The sequence below is a fragment of the Trachurus trachurus genome (genome assembly GCF_905171665.1).
Source record: "Trachurus trachurus genome assembly, chromosome: 20".
Lineage (NCBI taxonomy): Eukaryota > Metazoa > Chordata > Actinopteri > Carangiformes > Carangidae > Trachurus > Trachurus trachurus.
In genome coordinates, this window is record NC_139911.1 from 15,264,462 (window position 1) to 15,284,150 (window position 19,689).

At 41.9% G+C, this 19,689-nt stretch overlaps 1 protein-coding gene across 1 annotated transcript; it reads right to left on the reverse strand.

The window, feature by feature from the left end:
- Window positions 1–80: 80 nt before the first annotated feature.
- Window positions 81–19,540, reverse strand: LOC311003976 (tyrosine-protein kinase yes-like; the record flags this gene model as incomplete). The annotated part of the gene is made up of 12 exons (XM_083995903.1): window positions 19,483–19,540; window positions 9,757–10,070; window positions 7,740–7,839; window positions 7,239–7,337; window positions 6,893–6,996; window positions 5,648–5,797; window positions 4,962–5,117; window positions 4,311–4,490; window positions 3,411–3,487; window positions 2,990–3,143; window positions 1,503–1,634; window positions 81–289 (listed from the first exon to the last, which is right to left on the reverse strand). Exons 2-12 carry the CDS (start codon window positions 10,052–10,054, stop codon window positions 81–83), a joined length of 1,659 nt encoding a protein of 552 aa, XP_083852029.1. The 5' UTR covers window positions 10,055–10,070; window positions 19,483–19,540.
- Window positions 19,541–19,689: the final 149 nt, after the last annotated feature.

Here is a 19,689-nt window from a genome sequence, read left to right on the forward strand (position 1 = left end):
ATCCTGTCTTAAATGTGATTTTTCTACCCCCCCGCCCCTTGTCTTTAAACTCCTCGTGGGACTGCACAGCTGCAGGCAGGCTATAGGTTCTCTCCAGGCTGATACTGTGGCTCTGTGGCGGTGAAGTAGTCCTCCAGGAAAGACTGCAGGTACTCGAACGTGGGCCTCTCGTCCGGGTCCTTCTTCCAGCAGAGCTTCATCATCTCGTGCAGGGACTCGGGGCAGCCCTGGGGGCAGGGCATGCGGTAGCCTCGCTCCACCTGCTCCAGCACCTCTCGGTTCACCATACCTGAGGAGGAGCAGACGGGACAGGGGGCGGAGACGGCTGTTAGGGACTTTTAATTAAACTGAGTGTTTTCAGGCTAATAAAAAAAGGACAGAGTGATTATATATTCCTGACTATGGGCTACTGCCTGTAGCTTCATAGTGTACAAACATGATATTGGGATTAATCTTCTTATCAATTGCAGGTTTGAGTTTCTCAAACATGGAATTTTTTTTTTTAAATACATTTTTCATCAATATCAGCAAAATATCAGCCATGATCTGATATTTAGCATTAAGGATCTTGGGTTTACTAAGGAGGGAAACGATGTATGGGCTCTATGCTCTACTACTTCCTGAACTTAATGCTGCTCCTTTATTTCCTGTCTTACATTATTGGACAAACTGATTAATCCAGGTGTGTCTGAGTAGTCACAATGGTCAGACAAACCTGGATTAATCAGTTTGTCCAAATATCAGATCATGGCAAAAATTCCATGTTTGAGCAACTCAAACCTGCAATTGATAAGAGGATTAATCCCAATATCATGTTTGTACACTACATATGAAGCTACAGGCAGGAGGTGGTTAACTTGGCTTGTCACACTGATTGAACTATTACACATAATATTTGTGTCATTATTCAAACTAAATATAATGTGTGAATTATTGAGCTTTAGAGATGCTGGAACGCAGAGCTTGTTAGAGGCTAGCTGTTTCTCCCTGTTAGCAGTCTTTATGCTAATTTTTTGTATATTCCTTTAATCAACTATCAAAATTATTCACTGTCAATGGACTAATCTAATTATGTTTTCAGTGCTACGTCAGATATTAAGTGGAGCTGTGTGAAAGTAGTGCAGAACACTGCAGGCGCCGCTCCCCAGGGCAGTACCAGTCTGGCAGATGGTTATAAACAAGAGTGGTGTTCAATCTCCTGATCGTTCCCCACCAGATGGTCCCATCTAATCCCAAATATGTGTGTGTGTGTGTGCGTGTGTAAAGGCATCAGTGTGCGTGTGGATGTAAGTGTTACCCCTGCAGAGGCATAAACAACCACCCTAGACAATGTCAGACAGGCAGCTTTACTTCATCCTCTGACATTAACAAACACGCCAGAGCTGATAACTACCACCATGATTCACCACCTTCTGATGATGCCATCTTTTTTTTTTTTTTCTCCCTTCCCCATTCAGCGCATGCATCGCTGTGTGTGCGCCAATTGTGATTTTTTTTTTTACCTGGATAGGGCACTCTGCCTTTGGTGACAAGCTCGGTGAGTAAGATGCCGAAGGACCACACGTCCGACTTGATGGTGAAGCGTCCGTACAGTGCAGCCTCGGGGGCCGTCCATTTAATAGGAAATTTGGCTCCTGGATGTGATGGAGGGTGAGAGGAGAGGAGAGGAAACGGGAAGAAGAAGGGGGGGGGAGGTGTCAGGTGATCCCACTAGAGGGCGTATGTGCTCATTTCTTTGGCATTCATTAATTTTCAGGAAACCACAATGACCCACAATTACATCATGAGGGCCAGTTTTCTTTCCCTGTTGATTCCATCATTCTGGTTCATGGAGACAGACAGGAGGCCAATGCACTCCACAGAAAAGTATTAATATCTCAAAGAATTTAGAGCAAGACATTGAATTAATGAGCAATAAAACACACCCTTACTCAATTTGGTCTGGCCTGAGCACTAGCTCTCAGAGTATAATATCGAACTATTAGGCTTTAAGTGGAATTACTACGTTCTTTTTCTGCCTTTTTGACTTTTTAAGACTTGTGATAATATAATAATTTAACATTTACTCTTTCCTTGATTATCACTTGTGGCTGCAGTGAGCATCAGAGAAGTTACACAGTCTTGGTTTATGTTATGAACAAATAGTAAGTGAAAATATAAAGAGCCACATCCATGCGCTTGTGTTAAAAGGGCTGTTGCTCTCAAAATATTGAATTTTCTCACTTTCCTATAATAGTAGCAATCAGGAACAGCACTTGATAATATTAAAAACGGTTAACTGATCCAGCTATGCTATAGATTTGAATGAAGCCCCCTTGTTGCTGTATCAATGAATCTTTGTCCATGCTGCAAGTACAGGTACATGTACGTGTGTAAATCCTAATAATCACAGCGAGCCTGACTTTTCATCTAAAAACATCACATTTTAAAAACTTAAGTTTAGTTTAGTTCATGAACAAAATAAATAACCTTCAGCATTAGCACAGCTTTAGACTCTACAGTCAATAGCCTACCTTTGTTCTATGTCTTGTTTATGCTGTTAAATTTTTCTGATTTCATTGTAATTCAATTCAGTTTCATTGTTGCCTCTGGTAGAAATTCATATAAGCAAACTGCTACTTGAACCTATTGTAAGCATGCTTGCCTCATATACACGAAGGCAAAAATTTTTTTTCAAAGACACAAAGCTCAAAGCAAGGACCTATAAAACAAGAATTATCAGCATGCTGAAACACCACAAAGTGAGAAAACATTTTAGTTAGAAGGAGCCTTTCAGCAGCAGACAGAGCACAGAGCTGAATTCTCCCAGCGTGTGAAAAGCACAACTAATCAGAGGGAACAGGAGCATCTGGTTTCCACTATTAGCCTAATACACCATGATAGGAGACAATGGGGAGTCGTCCTAGCTGTGAAGTCGCCTCGCTATCAATTTCTACCTTGACGCCTCGGTCACCTGTGACTCAGACTGTGTGTGTGTGTATGTACCAACCTTGCCTGGCTGTGTACTCATTGTCCTCTATCAACCTTGCCAGACCAAAGTCTGCGATCTTGCACGCCAGGTTGTCGCCCACGAGGATATTGGCAGCTCGCAGGTCTCTGTGGATGTAGTTCATCCTCTCGATGAAAGCCATGCCATCAGCGATCTGCAAACAAAAGAATTTTGACAGTCTGCCGCCTCAGTAAATCATTTTTAGCTTCTCACCCTCCGAACATCAAAACCCCTTTGTCAGACAATGAAAAGGAGAGTAAAAGTGAAAGAACGAAAGCAGAGCGTGCCAAATCTACCTGAGGCTGTTGTTCTTTTTTTAACATCTGAAGCTTAAAATAGAGCTCTAAACTTAACAGCGTGATTCACTGACACAATTTCTGCTCTCGTGAAACAAAAGAAATCGGAGTATGCTTTGTCTCACCTTTGCGGCCATGTCCACCAGCAAGACAAGCTTCAGGAATTTGCCATCGCCTTCTTTGAGAAAGTCAAGCAAGCTTCCTATAGAAACAGTAAAAGTAAGAAGTCACACAGGGCAGCCATGATGGACTGGGAGTGAGCTGCATATCAATATACAGTAGTGCTATATGAAATGTTAAATATTTCAATTAAGCCCTTCGTCCCTCCAATTAAACTGCATATTACATTAAGCCTGAATGTAATTTGGTATGCATGATGATATCTAGTCAGTATTTCCCATTTAGTGTCGATCATATTTTTTCCTGCGTGACGAGTAGAGGAGCTGTGTCAAATAAAGCAGTTGCTCTATGAGATCACAACAAACTGTAGGCATTTAGACACGCATTCTCACACACATGCATGCAAACGCACACGCACACAGGCATATGTCATAGAGTTAACATTTACACACATAAATCTAATTACTCATAAAACCTTGTAAAAAAAAAAAAAGCGCATTGCAGCTGAAGCTATGAAAGCCTCCCACAAAACTACTGCAGTTTTCAATTAACCATCCCAGTTTCAGACCCCGAGCAACCACATGGGATTTTCAAGGACTTTCAATCTGTACAGCGTATTAATTAAAACGTCCATAAAATTTACATTTTTCCTTGAAAAACCAAGGCCGCGTGATCCTTTTTGTGCCTGGAAGGTCCATGGGCTCCGGCATGATGTTGTTTAGCGTTTCTTTTAAAAATAGACCTCATCTGTGTCGCGTAACAGGAAACAGCTGAGTTTTGTTATTCTCCAGGGTCGAGGGTTCACAGAAAATCAAATTGCTGATCAAATATTCCAGTTTTCAGCTTTCTGAATAGGTTTTTTTTTTTGGGGGGGGGAATGTTTCGGGGACTGTATCTGCATTTACCTTTGGACATGTATTCAGTGACGATGTAGATGGGTTCCTCGGACACCACGGCGTACAGAGGCACCAGTTTGTCGTGTCTGAGCTTCTTCATGATCTGAGCCTCTTGGAGGAAGGCCTCAGGTGACATGGTTCCCGGCTTCAGCGTCTTTATGGCCACCTTTGTGGTGCCATTCCACGTGCCTGCCGAGACAAAGACGGGGGAGAGAAAAGCCCACGGGCCACATGGGTAATCAGGGGTTGTTAATGGGATGGGAGCAAGACAATATCATTAATTAGTTCTTGTAATTGCCCAGACATGTGCTGTCATGCGTGCACTTCTCGCAAAAATATCCCTGGGATGAGCAGATACGAGCTCAGAGTTCAACCAGGAACAAATACATTTGGCCGGAGCTGTCCAGCCTGAGACAATCTCTGGAGATAAAGAGGACACAACAAACAGAGGAAGCTACTGCAGGAAGTGGATAAGTTTGGACTAAAATAGACACAATAAATATAGGCTTCAGAGTGTTTGTGTGTGTTTGATTTATGCGTATGGCGTCTTCATTTCCTACATAAGTTTGGGCTGATTTTGTATTTCCCAGTCTAGATTATTACCAGTGGATAATAAACAAGTCTATGATGCTAGAAGTGTTTATATGATGTTGCTCTTACCCATCCAAACCTCTCCAAAGCAGCCCTGGCCCAGTTTGAGCTCCAGTCGCAGGGACTCCCGGGGAATCTCCCAGGCATCCTTAGCGAGCCCCTGAGTCTGAGGCTTGACCGTGGGGCAAACCGTGGTTAGCTTGTGGCACAGCCCGTCGGCATGCTCTGTGATGAAGCGAGACGCAGAGATCAAAACGCTACATCGCACCCAGCGGTGCCACACTCACCCACGAGTCTCTGAACCAGCTCGATACAGCGCTTTAAAGCCGGTCTTTTTCATGCATCGATTCATTCCATTTGATGTTGATGAATTTAGACGCTCTTATGCTAACTGTGATGAAATATAAATGAGATTAAGTGGCTTTTTAACAGACCAAAACCCTCTCTAGACTCACTTTGAAATGGAGTGGCTTCATAGCGATTTAACCTCCGCCCCCCTCAGGCTGAAGACAAGGTGGGAGGCTCCAAATCATAAATGCACCATCAATTGTTATTAAAATTAACGGCTATTCATCTCCCTTGGAAACACTGGGGCCTATTGTAGGCAGTACAGCTAACTGCATGGTGGCACAGAGCGGCGGGTGTGACTCAAAGTAATTTTCAGGATAATTCCTAGAGCTGTTATGAAAGACTGTGATGAATAATGAATGAGGAGAGAAAAACAGACCGAGCAGGGAGCGTTACACACCACGTACCTGTATAGTGCTTGACGAGTTTCTGTAACGTGTCAAACTGCGCTCGTGTAGTGATATAGTATCCCCCGTTGTCAAGCTTGCGGATTTTGTAGTGTTTCACATTGTCTCCTTTGGCTTCATCCCAGTCTCGTATGGAGAGAGAATAAGCACCTGGAGCGGGCAAGAGAAATGTTCCTTATCCATCTCAACACAAAACTGTGTCGAGGATTTGACTGTGAGGTGTAAAAAGAGCGGAAGTTTAAAGTGGGGCAATTTTAACATTGTAAAATCACAGTTTTCAACATAGAAACATTTGTTTTTCATGTAGGCTTTAAATAGTCCCAAAAAAGACAAAGTGTAGATCGTACAAATCCAGCTTTTACAGGTTGATCAGGAAACAAACTGAAAGGAGAAGTCAGATAAAATCACTACACTGCAGCTCCAGAATTATTTGATAACCTTGTTTGACAATTAAAGTTAGACTGAAATGTGGTGCTAAATCAAATTTTCAGGCAGCTGACATTTGCTTAAATAGAATCTTAAAACCCCCCTTTTTTAGCTTTGCTATGCCTTTAATTCTGTCACTTCTAGCCAAAAACAAACCAAAAACATTGGTGATACCAAAATGTTTCATATTGCAAGATTTTCCAGTCAAACCTAAGATTTCTATTAAAAAGCCAATCCTGTATTTTTTAGACAGCATACACACATGCACATATTTGTATGCTAACACTCTTTAGAACTTAGATGGTGAACACAGTAAACGTCATACATTTCAAAGGAGGTTAAATCGAAAGCAACTGAACTTAGTTATTTGTAACAAATAACTAAGTTCAGTTGCTTTCGATTTAACCTCCTTTGAAATACTATGACCTGGACAAATGAGAATATGCACCGGCTTAAACGTCATACAGTACAGCTAACATGCAAGTTAGCCTAACCATTGTGAGCATGTAAGCATGCTGTCATTGGCATATCCTATGACATATTATGGAAATATCACTTTTTGAAGGCTCTTTAACATACAGTATATTTGGGTTTTTGGCTTGCTTTCCAGCCCCCAAAATGTGAGAATTGACACAAATCTGTAATTTGTGCTGAAATCCATGTGGTTTTATGAGGTGTTCCCTCAGTTGTCATTCAATTTTTCGACGTAATGATTAAATCTGGGAAGCTTTGTGTCCACTCAAGACTTACACTGCTAGCAGGCTAACATCCAGAAACAGATCAGGACAGAAAATAACTTTATAGAGAAGCCATGATCACCTTTAGTAGTTTCACTTTCTCGCACCAGGAAAGTTCCTCGATGGTTCCCCGTGTTCAGCAGCAACCTCTCAGCGTCTTTGCGGCCCATTTTACCAAAGTACCACCTATAAAAACACATGAGGGAAATGTAGCTGCTCATCAAGACGCACAGTAACATTAAATACTCTGGTGCAGAACATCAAAATCACATTACGGTGCTTCTTCCAGGTTGTGAAACTGTTTTAATGTTGCACATGTGTGGCTTTGATGCAAGCCATGTGAGATGAAATCATGCTAGTGCCATTAGTCTGCTTGTGCTGTTGCTGTAAATGGAGTAATGAGGTTAGAAGCAGCAACAAGGCCTTACTCTTCAGCCTGGATGGAGTCGGCAGGGGCCACGTAATTGCTTGGGATGTAGCCTTTCTTTCCTGTGTTGATGGAGCGAGCCTCCCACCAGTCTCCCTCTCTACACCAGGACAAAGACACAGGAGAGATGAGACAAATGATTTGTTCTTGTAACAGTCAACCAAGGACTCATACTTATATATCTATGATTAATATCTGTGGTGAGAATCAATTAATGCTGGGTAACAATTAATAATTTACAGGTCAGCCTTATATATAAAAAAGTCTTTCATTTCTATCTGCATCTACCTTAATGTTATAACCTCAGGCAATGTGTTTCTGGCACAGCGCTGTGCAGCATCAGGAAACAAGCAGTGATCAACTCATTTAAAAAACACTGAATAGGTGCAGCTGAGTTTAACCGTTCAAAAGACATGAATCCCGCAATCACTGCACCATTTGTGCGGATGCATGTTCAAATCCATGTCCCATAAGCTGAGAGAGAAACTGCAGAGAATCTTACGTATTATTGATGATCTGGAAGCGATCTCCCTTTTTAAATGTGAGATCGTCTGATGTTCTGGCTTCATAGTCGTACAAGGCCACGAAGAATGTAACGCCACCTAAAAACACAAGGACAGAGCCACAGATGAATAAAATACTGCACAGTTGCACACACAACAGCAGACAATTACGCAGGTACGGGAAATTATAGTGCCGTAGCGGACACAAATCAGGAAGTAGCGGGTTTGTTTCTGAGTGACTGTTTAAAGATCAATTTAAGGTGATAAATGTGTCTGGCCAGGGGCAGCACACATTTTATTGATCTTCTTTGGCTTGCAGGTTTATAATATAAGTACTTCTCCTGCATGGAAATATGACTGTGTCTAGACTCCAGGAAGACAGTTAATGCCACTACATGTAAATAAACTATACATCAAACTGGCATCTCTCCCAGTCGTTATCTAGATCCCATCAGTCACATTCAAGTATTTGTTTAGTAACTGGTACAAGAGCTTAAATGAAACACTACGACACATGGTTCAGTATTATTACAGTGTCCACGCTCATTCTGCCCACTGTGCCCCCTCACGCTCAGACAGATGACATTCATATACCCACCACTGACAACAATGCTGTCAATAGTAATCCCATTAGCTCCTGCAGAAAGCAAATACCACGGCAATGCCACCTTCACCCCCCTCTGAAAGCAGATAATCCAACATGGAGGATGATTACAACCTAAATCCCACCTAAACAGTAGGGTTCAATCTCAACCTCATCTCTTTGCTCTCTGGATTTGCTGTAAGCTGCTCAGACACGTTAGTGATCACAGCTGATACTGTAGCATGACCTGTGTTGAAATAACAATAGATGTGGTGTGGCGTTATCTTACAAGTCGGATTAGCATAACTAAATAATTAGCACCAAGCTAAGACAAGTGTTTAGTATGTTAGCATGGTTAAATCAACTTATTGTTTACTCTGAATTACTTTTGTTGATTGCCCCTCTGTTCTGTTGTGATTCTGTACATATATAGCCTTTGATTTCCATTAAATTCACCACAAGAACAAAGCAGAACTACCCCCATGCCTCGGTTACATGCCTCCACTGACCGGATCAGTTGCAGTTAATTAGGCCATGAATACATGAGTTATGGCCAAAAAATGTGTTTGTGACCGCGATGCGACCTTTGACCACCAAAATCTAATCAGCTAATCCTTGAGTCCACAAGTTTGTACCCAAGTGAATAGATTTCTGCACATGGCCTCACCTGTTGCCAGCACAGCTTCAAATCTGCTGTTAAGAAACTGGCTTTATTCAGGTCATCACAATAAAACATGATGTTATTGTGTCTAAAACAAGGGGGCAGTTGTTGGTCTGAGAAGTGAAGCTCACTTCCGCTTTCAAAAAACTGCAATCCCCTCGGCTGCCACTGGGGGCTGGTGCCAGAAAGCAGCAAATCTCCATAGACCCCCATGTTAAAATCGCCAATTTTACATCCTCAATAAACATGATCAAAGCCTGGTGCCATCACGTTTTTTGGTCTCAACCGATAGTTTTTACCCCCGCACACACTCTGAGGGAGGTGAATTTTTTTTTAACTCTACCGTTTTACTATTATTAGGTTTAAAATTCTCTCCAATTAGGGCGCGGAAACGTTGAGTGACAGGTCCAAGCAGGTCCGGAGACAGGCTGCTACGAGGCCAGTGGGCCGGTTCTCGGCCGGTAAATCCAACATGGCGCTGTTCAGGCCACCATATTTGAATCACAAAAACGACTCCCCAAAACCAATGGGTGACGTCACGGATGCTACGTCCATATTTTTTACAGTATATGGTCTAAAAATGACATGATAGATTAACCCATCTGCAACAAGTCAAGTCTCCACATGTTAACCTGAGTACCATAGAAACAGGTAATACCACATGGAATAGTATAACAGAAACAGATTACAAATGTTATTCTGATAGTGGTAATACAGTATGTGTAATGTTCTCCAGTGTTGCAACAACAACACAATATAAAACACTACTCACTTGAGACAGCACCAGAGAATGAGTTAGACACGGGGCCGGTGAAAGAGGACGTCATCCCTCCAAAGGGAGTCATGGCAGCCGAGGAGCCTCCAAAAGGTGTGAGGCTGTGGTTGAAAGTTGCAGCTCCAGAGGCAGATGTGGACGAGGGAGGCTGATTCTGCTGTAGCTGGGTGGGATCGGGCCCGTAGTGACCCACGTGAGGGGTGGTGACGGCGGTGTTGGGGTCCGACACCAGCGAGTTCTCCGGCTGATACTTCATTGAGGGACTTTTGTCCTGTTTGCTCTTAATGCAACCCATAGTCTCCTGCCCTGTCCTGGACAGACACAACACAAAGCTTCAATTTACAACCAGCAGATAGAAAAAAAAAATATAAAAACAGCTTCCAACTCATCTTTGGCCTTTATGATGTAAAATAAAGTGACAGGCCAGGGAAGTTCAGGATTAACAACAGCAACATAAGGCCCTTAGGCACTCAAACATGCGTTATGAAATGAAGATTTAATGACCTGATATTATCATGTGAGTCATTTTGTTGTTGTCGCAGGCGGTAAGACTATAAGCCATGTGGTAAGTGGGACATATGGGTAAAAGCTAAATCCGCTTTGAGTCACTCACAAGTCAAATTTGGCCATGTAGATTCAAGTGTATCCATGTTTTTTTTAGGTATGATAGTGCAAAACAGTGGTAAAAAAGCTGCTTATCAGTTTATATTGTCGTGACATTATATCATTGTTGTTTCAAGAGGAGGTTTTGCAGTCATAGACGCGGTTGCATGTGGGGTCAGGACTCGGGAACTGTGGACCCGACAAAGAGATGCAAGAGACACAAAATTACTACAAAGAAGACATAACGCAACTAACTACAGACCATAATAACCACAGAAAGACTAAAAACACCTCCAGAGGGTCCCAAACAATTATAAACAGCTGCAAAACTACAGAGACAAAGACACAAAATAACCACAAGGAGATGGAATTAAATCAAGATACATAATTATCACAAAGACACTAAAAACAACTACAAACAGATAAAACATGGCCACATAGAGACACAAACAACATCTCTGACTTGTTTTTGTGTCTCGTAGACCCACAAAATGACTGTATTGTAGTTGTTTTTTATGAGTTTGGGTGCCTTGCTCCTTGAGGACGGGGTAAAAGGCCTTTAAATTGTCTCTGATTGGACGTCAATCGTCTCATAATCAACCCAAGTCTAAACCTGACCACGCTAAAAGATTTAAAACATCGGTGCGTCTCCATCTGCGTGGTTGTCATTCCTTCTTCTAACATCATTTGGCTGGAATCACTGGGGCATTCTTCTGTGAGGTGAAGGCCGCGGAAAATGTGGAGGCAATCAGACACGCTCGTAAAAAGAAGTCTAAGTTTGGGGGAGATCACAACGTTTTCATTCCTCAAGAACAGAGTTGGCCTTGGTTAATTGGTGCTGACACATTCAAGTACAGTAAGACAATAGAGAGCGGAGGTGAAACAGACGGTTTTACTCAGAGCAGAGAGGCTGTGGAGAATTAAATCAGATGAAAGCCTGGTGCGACTGAGACGCATTGTGGCACAGTGGGGAGGCAGTGCACCGACTTACAGCCTAACAATCACACATCAGTTTAAGGGAAGAGGATCTGCTGTAATACATCCTTCACAGATTTTGGAACAGTGGCCTTGATGTTGGGAGGTGGGGAGGGGAGGGATTTTTTTTCCTCATCAGAGAGGGGAGGGGCGTAATCGAGAGTTCATCGAGTTCTCCAGCTGAACTGCCAAGGAAATCAAGAAAATGGGGACAAACCGCAGAAGCCTTCCAAAGATTCACAACACTTTTCTCAAATAAAACCGTGCAAAACCGGTTTAAATTGCAGGTTACAGCTCGTGCTGCGCGCCGCTCGGATTCTACAAAACCATTTCACGAGTGGTCAGTCACTGGAGATGTGTCAGAGGGAAACAGATTTCTTGAAAATCACTTCAAAGGAGCTCTCCCAATAAATCTAATCCCACAAGTTAAATCTGGAGCCAATATGTTGAGAATGTTGGCATGAAAAAGAAAAGACTTTCGGGGTCAGAGCCAGCCTTTTCCTTTAACACCGAGACAAAACCAGTGTCGTGGAAAACAGAGGGCTTTGCTCAGTAGCTCGCTCAACGATGGCGGGCTTGTATTTCATCATCAGACACAGCAGAGCCTGGCTCGCCGGGTCAGCAGTGTACTCACCGCGCTATAAAACACTGGCCCCCGTCCCAGGAATATCTGCACTTAAAACTGCAGAAAGTTTTCCCTTCCAGAACGGAGACATCAGCCGTTTCATAAAAAGTGACATCACTCTTCCAAAGTCATCACAAATGCACAAACACACAAACCTCCAAAAATAATCATTTGGAGAAAAATAAAACTATTGGTCACTAACTCAGTAAAAAAAAAAATACACAAGATTTACCAGTTAAAGTTTTACTAAGGGTGAGAAGTGTCCGCTTCAGTGTCATGACTTCAAGAAACTCTTAAGATTCACATATTTAAGGTCCCATATGGATAATGATAATAACTCCACAGATCTAGTAACTTTTCATTATTAGGACACAATTTTAACCCCTTAATGCCTGAACCATCAAATAATTGGCAGAAAATTCAAATTCTTTGAATATTGAGCCTTTATTGGACCTTCTAACAAACAATTTGTAAAAAAGAGAAAAAAGAAATAGCAGTTTGCATATTTAATTTTCATTTGTATCATACTTTATACATCTGGCATGTTTAAAATGTATGTCTTATACATAAGATATTTCAGAAGAAAAAGTATGACACTGATGATGGAGAGGTCTCAAAACTGTATGTATGATACATTTGCCGTTAAGACATCCCATACAGTACATTAAATGTTCCCTTTTTATATTTCTACCGACAGTAAAAGGAAATATGATATAACGTCCACCAACTCTACAGCATGAATAAAATTATATCTACTGATGACGCATTGATAAATGCTAATATTACCTCTGAAAACTCATTACTTTAATGCCCATAAAACACAATATCTGCTCTGATTCCTGCCAAATCCATAGGTGTAAGTGGAGAGCTGCAGTGGTGGAGAATAATGCAAGTGGCTGCGTGGGCATAAAGAAAATCAAGAGATCTACTGAAAAGGAAGAGGAGAGAAAGCAGGTTGGCTGAATGAGGAGGAGGAGGAGGAGGAGTGGGGGAGTGGGGTGCACCCAGGCAGACAGTGGCAGCTCCACCAGCTTGAACTAGGAGGATTTACCCTAAGAGGATAATAACAGAGCACAAAAAAACAGTGAGTGACCAACAGAGCCTGGAGCTGAAACACCGCCGACCCCCTGATTCCAACTGCGCATGGTCACTTTGGCCTGGAGTGACCTTCAATATTTGTAATGTGAAAAGCACAAACAGCGAGCAGACTTTCAGAGCTGAGAGGGATCTCTGTCGGAGGGCTCTTAAAGACTCTTGGCTGTGATGACACGATGCAGGCTGGCTTTTCCCGGAGCCTCTGAATCGGCTCAGCGAACCTCCTATCGGTGCCATATCACTTAAATCAGCCAGCCATCACGTAATGACACCACAGGCTTTGTCTTCACATCAGATCCTGACACCAAAGTGAGAATGAGAGTTGAAAAAGGAATGCGTTGAATAGAATCTGTGTCGTGTGGCATTTAAGGGCTTAAAAAGGACAGGAAGTCTTGATGAAACTGTCAGGGAAAAAAATCCACAGTGACACAAAAGATGACACCTTCATTTATAAGAAGCATAAACCTCAAACTGTGCAGGCAGACTTTGCTGCGGTGGATCTTTAAAAGTCAAAATGTCTCACCGCCGGCTTTTTCTATCCCAGGCCACAAAAATAAGATCATTCCTGAACAGCGGAGCCATGAAACCACAAGGAAAATCTGCCTTGCTACTATTTATAGCAACTTATTCTAATTGCTGACAACATCCCATCCACTGCCCCCGAGGAAGATAACATGACCTACAACAGCACATCGCATGCAAACACATGGAGGACTTCCAGTTGCACCCGTTATAGCTGCGTTACGTGGAAACAATGAGGGAGGAAGGTGAAGAGTTGAAACACGGAAATTTTTACATGTCATCACACATGCACGAGATACAAATACAGATGTATACAAAGAAGCTCCTTCCTCAGTCTGATTTCGAGAAGGCGTGGTGCTATTGTTTCAGCGCTGCAGACGGAGACAAAACCAGCACAAAGTAAGCCTGACTTTTCAATCAAAGCGTTGTGATTCAGTGCGGGCTGAAATGATTACAGCTGGAGGCAAACATTTCTCCCTTTTTTTTTCTCCAGCCTGTTTGACTGTGAAATTCTTTGAAATCTTAAAAACAAAGACATGTATTCAATGCAGTTAGAAGCATCCCCTTCACTGTGAGTGACAGAGAAATGAACTCATCAGTATTTGTGATAAGGACACATGAGTTTTATGTGCCACAGGATAGACTATCTTTGTTTTATATTCCTCTTCCAGTGAAGACAGATTGCCCCTTTAAGCAACTGTAAAGACCTGAGAGCTCAGAGACACTGAAGCAGAGCAGGTGCATGGTTGAGACACAACAACTACAGCGGCTGGTTGCTGAAAGCTGAAAAGATTCTCACAGAAGCTCAGAGACACTTTGAAAGCTATCATCATTTTTTATGAATTAGCAGGATTTGGTGAACACAGTCTAAGCTATGACAAGAATTACACACTTCATTGTGAGCACACGAGAGTTTTTCAACAAAGGCTGCAGCATTTTGTTCATTTTGCACATTTTTTGTTGTATATAACATGTAGCTTTTTGTACATACTGCCTCTTATTCATTTGTGCATATTTTTCTTTTCATTTGTAAATACTTGTTCTAAAGTTATGTGCATATGTTCACTAAAATTATTTGCACTGTGTGTGTTCTTGCTTGCGTCTGTGACACAATGATTTCCTGAGATCAGTAAAGTAGACCTTCATCCTAAATATTTTAATAATCTTAATATCTATAAAATCTCAAAAACAGTACGAAAGGTGCCTGTTACAAATACCCAGAGTCCAATTAGGTGATGTCATCACAAGCATCAAATTCTCACATTTCAAACACCATGTGTGGCATTCAGGGGCATGAAAGAAGAAGTGTGCAGAGCAAAAAACAATTTACAGGAACACAAAAGATGACACCTCGGTTTATAAGTGACATAATCCAAAAAGTGTGCGACCAGACTTTGCTGCAGTGGATCTTTAAATGTCAAAATGTCTCATCGGCTTTTCTATCCAAGCCTCACTGCAGCCGTGAAACCACAAGGAAAATCTGCCTTGCTGCTGTTTATAGCAACGTAATCGCTGACAACATCCCATACTCAAACACCAAAAGCATCGAATTCTCATTTTTGAGAGCCTGGAAACAACAAACTTTTGGCCTTTTTCCTCAGTTATTGTATCATGGAGTAATTGCTGATTAATTGTCTGGTTGAGTACTGTTGAGTAACTGGGTAACTGTTGCAGCTTTACATCTGGCTCTTCAACAATAGAGTTTCTGCACCAACAGTTGTTTTGCATTATCAGACTCTCCATTGCTGTGCGTACAGCAGCAACATTTCTGGCAACAGGCCCAGCAACAGGACGCAGCATTTACATTCACATTTACTCATTTGACAGACGCTTTTATCCAAAGTGACTCACAAATGAGGGATGACAAATGAAGCTTCAGTCCTGCAGGAGACCTTGGTACTTCGTACTTATCTATTCAGTAAGTGCACAGAGATATTCTGAGAAGAACATAATGAGCAAATAAACTTAACGTATTTGTTGACGTCTGAAAGCTCCAGACGTTCCCCTGAGGGGCCAAAAGAAAGGTTTTTTCTTATGACCCTTGACCTCTTGTTCCTACTTGTTTTTGCTTGGAACATATGTAGTTTTATAGACTTTTTAAGAGGCATCCTTTGATGCTCTCACTTCTACAAACTTTAGTGTGTTTATGTAACTTTCATCCATCAACTTTATTTATGTAGACTCATATAATCCTGATTTCAGACAGTGCATACCCATACGATGAGTACAGAGGCTTGGAGGGAGCTGTATGTGCTTAAATGAAAGCAGAACCCAATGAATCAGCCTCCTTTTTGGAGAAAAAACCCATTTACTATAGCTGTTCAGACCATCTCTGTGTGACCCACAGATATGAAATCAAAACTTTTTATTTTCTTGTGTTACATTTATAATCTGAGCCTGCACCATCCTTATCAACCGACCTGCTTATGGGTTCGCCCCCTACCCCACCCCCCTCCACCCAACTCCAACCACAGAGTGAGAATTCCACACAGGCTTCACAAAATGCTGATAAGACAGATGAGAGCTCAGTCTTTTCTCCCTCACACTCTCTGATAAGTGGAATAGTGAAAACGTTTGGCTGCTCTCAGTGGCCATGGTTCAGAATTTTAAAGAGCGCCGCAGAGACAAAGTTGAGATGAGTAAGGTAAAAGAGCAGATTCATCCGGGGACGGTGCTACCTGCATTCACAGTCCTGGTGGTCAGACACAAGGTGACAACTACAGTTTTACTAAGTCCTTACTTGACCCAACAGAAATCTTTCTCACTCTTGTTTAGCTTTCAAATGTAAAGGCATTTTCCTTGTTTAAATCACTTTGCACTCAATATGTTTGGCTTTGGGATTATTAGTTGGATAAGTGTTTCAAAGGATTAGTCAAAAGTTAATGATCAGCAAATCAATGATAATGGCTCCATGGCTTCACTAACGACTCTATGAGGCTGAATCTAGGCACAGGCTAAATGCTAACCTCAACATGCCAACTAACCCAAGATGACAAAGCTCATGTGATACTGGAAGGACAAATCAACATGCTGTTGATTAATGGGTACAATGTGTAGCATGTTCAACAGTATCATTTTTGTGCTAACATTGGCTAATTAGCTTGAAACATGATGCTAAAACTAAGCAGAGCGCAGAAGGAGTGACGCTCTATCCTCTGAGAAACATGGATGTCTTTCGTACCAATCCATCTAACGGTCGTTGGGGATTTTTAATCTGAAGTAAAACAGTTTACATCACCATCCGTTAGAGCCACGTAGCAAAATCTCACTGGTGTACCTCCTCAAACATTAAGATTAGTTGCTATTTCTGATTTGAATCACTTCAAAGTGAAAACTGAAAGGTTAAATGACGAATCAAACTCGACAGATGAATCAACCCTGAAAGTTATCATTAGTTGAAATGTTAGAGATCAACTGATGTTTTTAGATTTCAGCCAAGACGACACTCAGACAGTTAATGTTAAAACTGTAAGTCATGTGTAAACTGTGTTTTATCTTATCCAGAACTGACAGAACATGTATTTCAAACTTTTCCTTTTTAGATGTGAGACTGTTAATCTTGTTTGAAAAGCGCAAATCATGCATTATTAATGAACTGAACTGAGTCTTTTTAGCATCTTACTGCATCAAACAGCCTCCGCTCCCCTGTGATGGTCTTAACTTTTACGAAGTTGACATTTGGCTGAGAGTCAGGCAGACGAGCTGAGAGGAAGTACGGCGGTGGAGTTTCTCCATCCATCAGCCGGCGGTCTGAGTGAAACCCTGCCCAGCGTCTGGTTGGACAGCTGTTAGCGGCTGACGCGGAGGCTGCAGACGGGGAGGGTCTCTGGAGCTTTACTGGGCTTCAGATCTGCAACAGATGCTGCCCGCCACCATCCACCACATTCCTCTGATGCCAAAGGGTTAAAAACTGGGGCGTGGAGAAATGTTGTGACACTGTGGATGTAATGCCTCAGAGCGTCAAGAGGAATATCAATAAATGGTTCATAATGAGATTTAGACTGTAGCGAGTGGGAACAGATCCTGAGGCTTATAAACAAATTGAGGGCAAGAAAAGACTTGTAAAGTAGTAAAAAGAAAATTCTCTACACTAAACCTCGCTTTTGGTATTATGCTGTCAGACAACACACAACACACAACACATCGCACCACACACACAACAGCCCTTATGGGAATACCTGAACCCTGGCACCTGAGCTTTGGATAAACATGAGTTATTTTGGGAATCAGAGTGTGTCTACAAATCATCCATTTGACAGCACAAAACTAAGGCTGGCTGTTTGGATGTCAACATCTAATAGAGTGACTGTAAACCCCATGTGCTGGTCTGGATTAGGCCGTTTGTTCAAGTCACTTACATGTGATTCTTTTAAGATTTTGTAGTCAGAGGGGAGGGCAGAGGATACAGGAGACCTCCCAGTAAAACCACTGTTTAGACATCTTCCTAAGCAGTTAGTGATTTGCTGCCTTGCTCTGCTCAAGACTGGTATTGGACTGGTACTCAAGATATCCTTAGTAGTAGTTGTAACTGTGTTCATTGGACCATAACATACTGCACTGCACTGTCACATTTAAATAAAGCGTATAAACTCTTAACTTACAACCTCGTACTGCTGAGCAACAACTGGTGTTCAGGAAATCACCAACAAGTTATGGGATTTGTTTCGTTTTGCTTTGAACTCTTCTGAATGATTGTAAGCCAGCTGTGTTTTATGAAGGGAAGTATTTGTGTGGGAGATTTTATTTGTGGAGACTGGGGCAGGAGACAAAGCTTTTTGTTCACAATTTAGCTTAACAGTTTATTTTCATGTCTGACAAATGTTTCAACAGTGTAACTGCTTCATATGTGCGCTGGTAGTGTTCCTTCACTTCAACTTCACCAGCAATTTCAACAAGCAGAAGTGCCAGACCGTTGGGGACGCTGTGTGTCTTTTATACGCATGTTATCCAGTCACTTTAAGTGTGACAGTCAGTGAGTTCACTTTGAGCTGGCTTCAAAAACCTATGTGGGTAATGAGGACAATTCCCCAGTCCCTGCCCTCAAAGAGGAAACGGATCAGTGGGACTACAGCTAAACGAACAGTAAAGGAGCAGCACAGAGAGACGAGCACACAGAAACTGTGACTCAGCCCTTTAATCAGTCAGTTTGGATTCAGACTGCATGTGTAAACCGACTACATCACCAAAAAAAAGCCAGAACAACCTCCTCCCCCTCCTCCTCATCATCATCACCACCACCATCAGCCTGATGCTGACCTCAGAATAATATGAATCAACATGAGTCAAACACAGGGTTAGGCTGAGGTGGCACTTGTGTGTCATGTGTCTTGGTCTCACTGAAGTCAGCTGGACTTATACTTTAAAACAATAAATGAGTTAACAATGGTCAAAACAGTGTCTGATATAATCAATTAAATCCATTGATTATCAGTTTATAGGAGATTGATTCTTTTCATTTACAGCCACAATCCTTAAGTTTTATGTTAACAATACTTAAACCATCTCATGTGATCTATTTAAAGTGTTTTTATGGTGTGTTATTGTAATGTAATGACCTTGTCCTACTTTCAATTATTTATCTGCGATCTGATAGGGCTATCATGATGCTGCACTGGGATTTAAAGCACATGCTGTGTCCACTCATATATTTTTAAAGCTTTATGTAAATGATCTAATAAATTCTCCATGCAGGGAAAATCGCACTACGAACTATGACCTAGAGGCAGGTAAATGTTTTTTTTTTTTTATTATTAGGCTATTATAAGTCAGCTTCATTCCTTTGTTGGTGTCAATACGAGACAGACGAGCAGCTGCTGCGTTTCGGCCCATCCTCATCTGCTCCTGCATCTCTGACAAAGACCAGTTTAATTTGTGTTTTTTTTATTATTATTATTTAATTTTACCTTCACAGATATCCACGTCCTTCTCGGATGTCTTCTTTTTTTTTCTTCTCCCCCTTCCCCCGTCACCTTGAATCAGATCCGGGAAAGAAAAACCAAATGAAATCTGCTGCTATTCCAAACGGGACCGAGGCGCCTTCATCCTCACTTCATCCATCCACCAGAGGAACAACTGTGGTCAGATTTAGTGCTGAAGTTAAATCAAAGCAG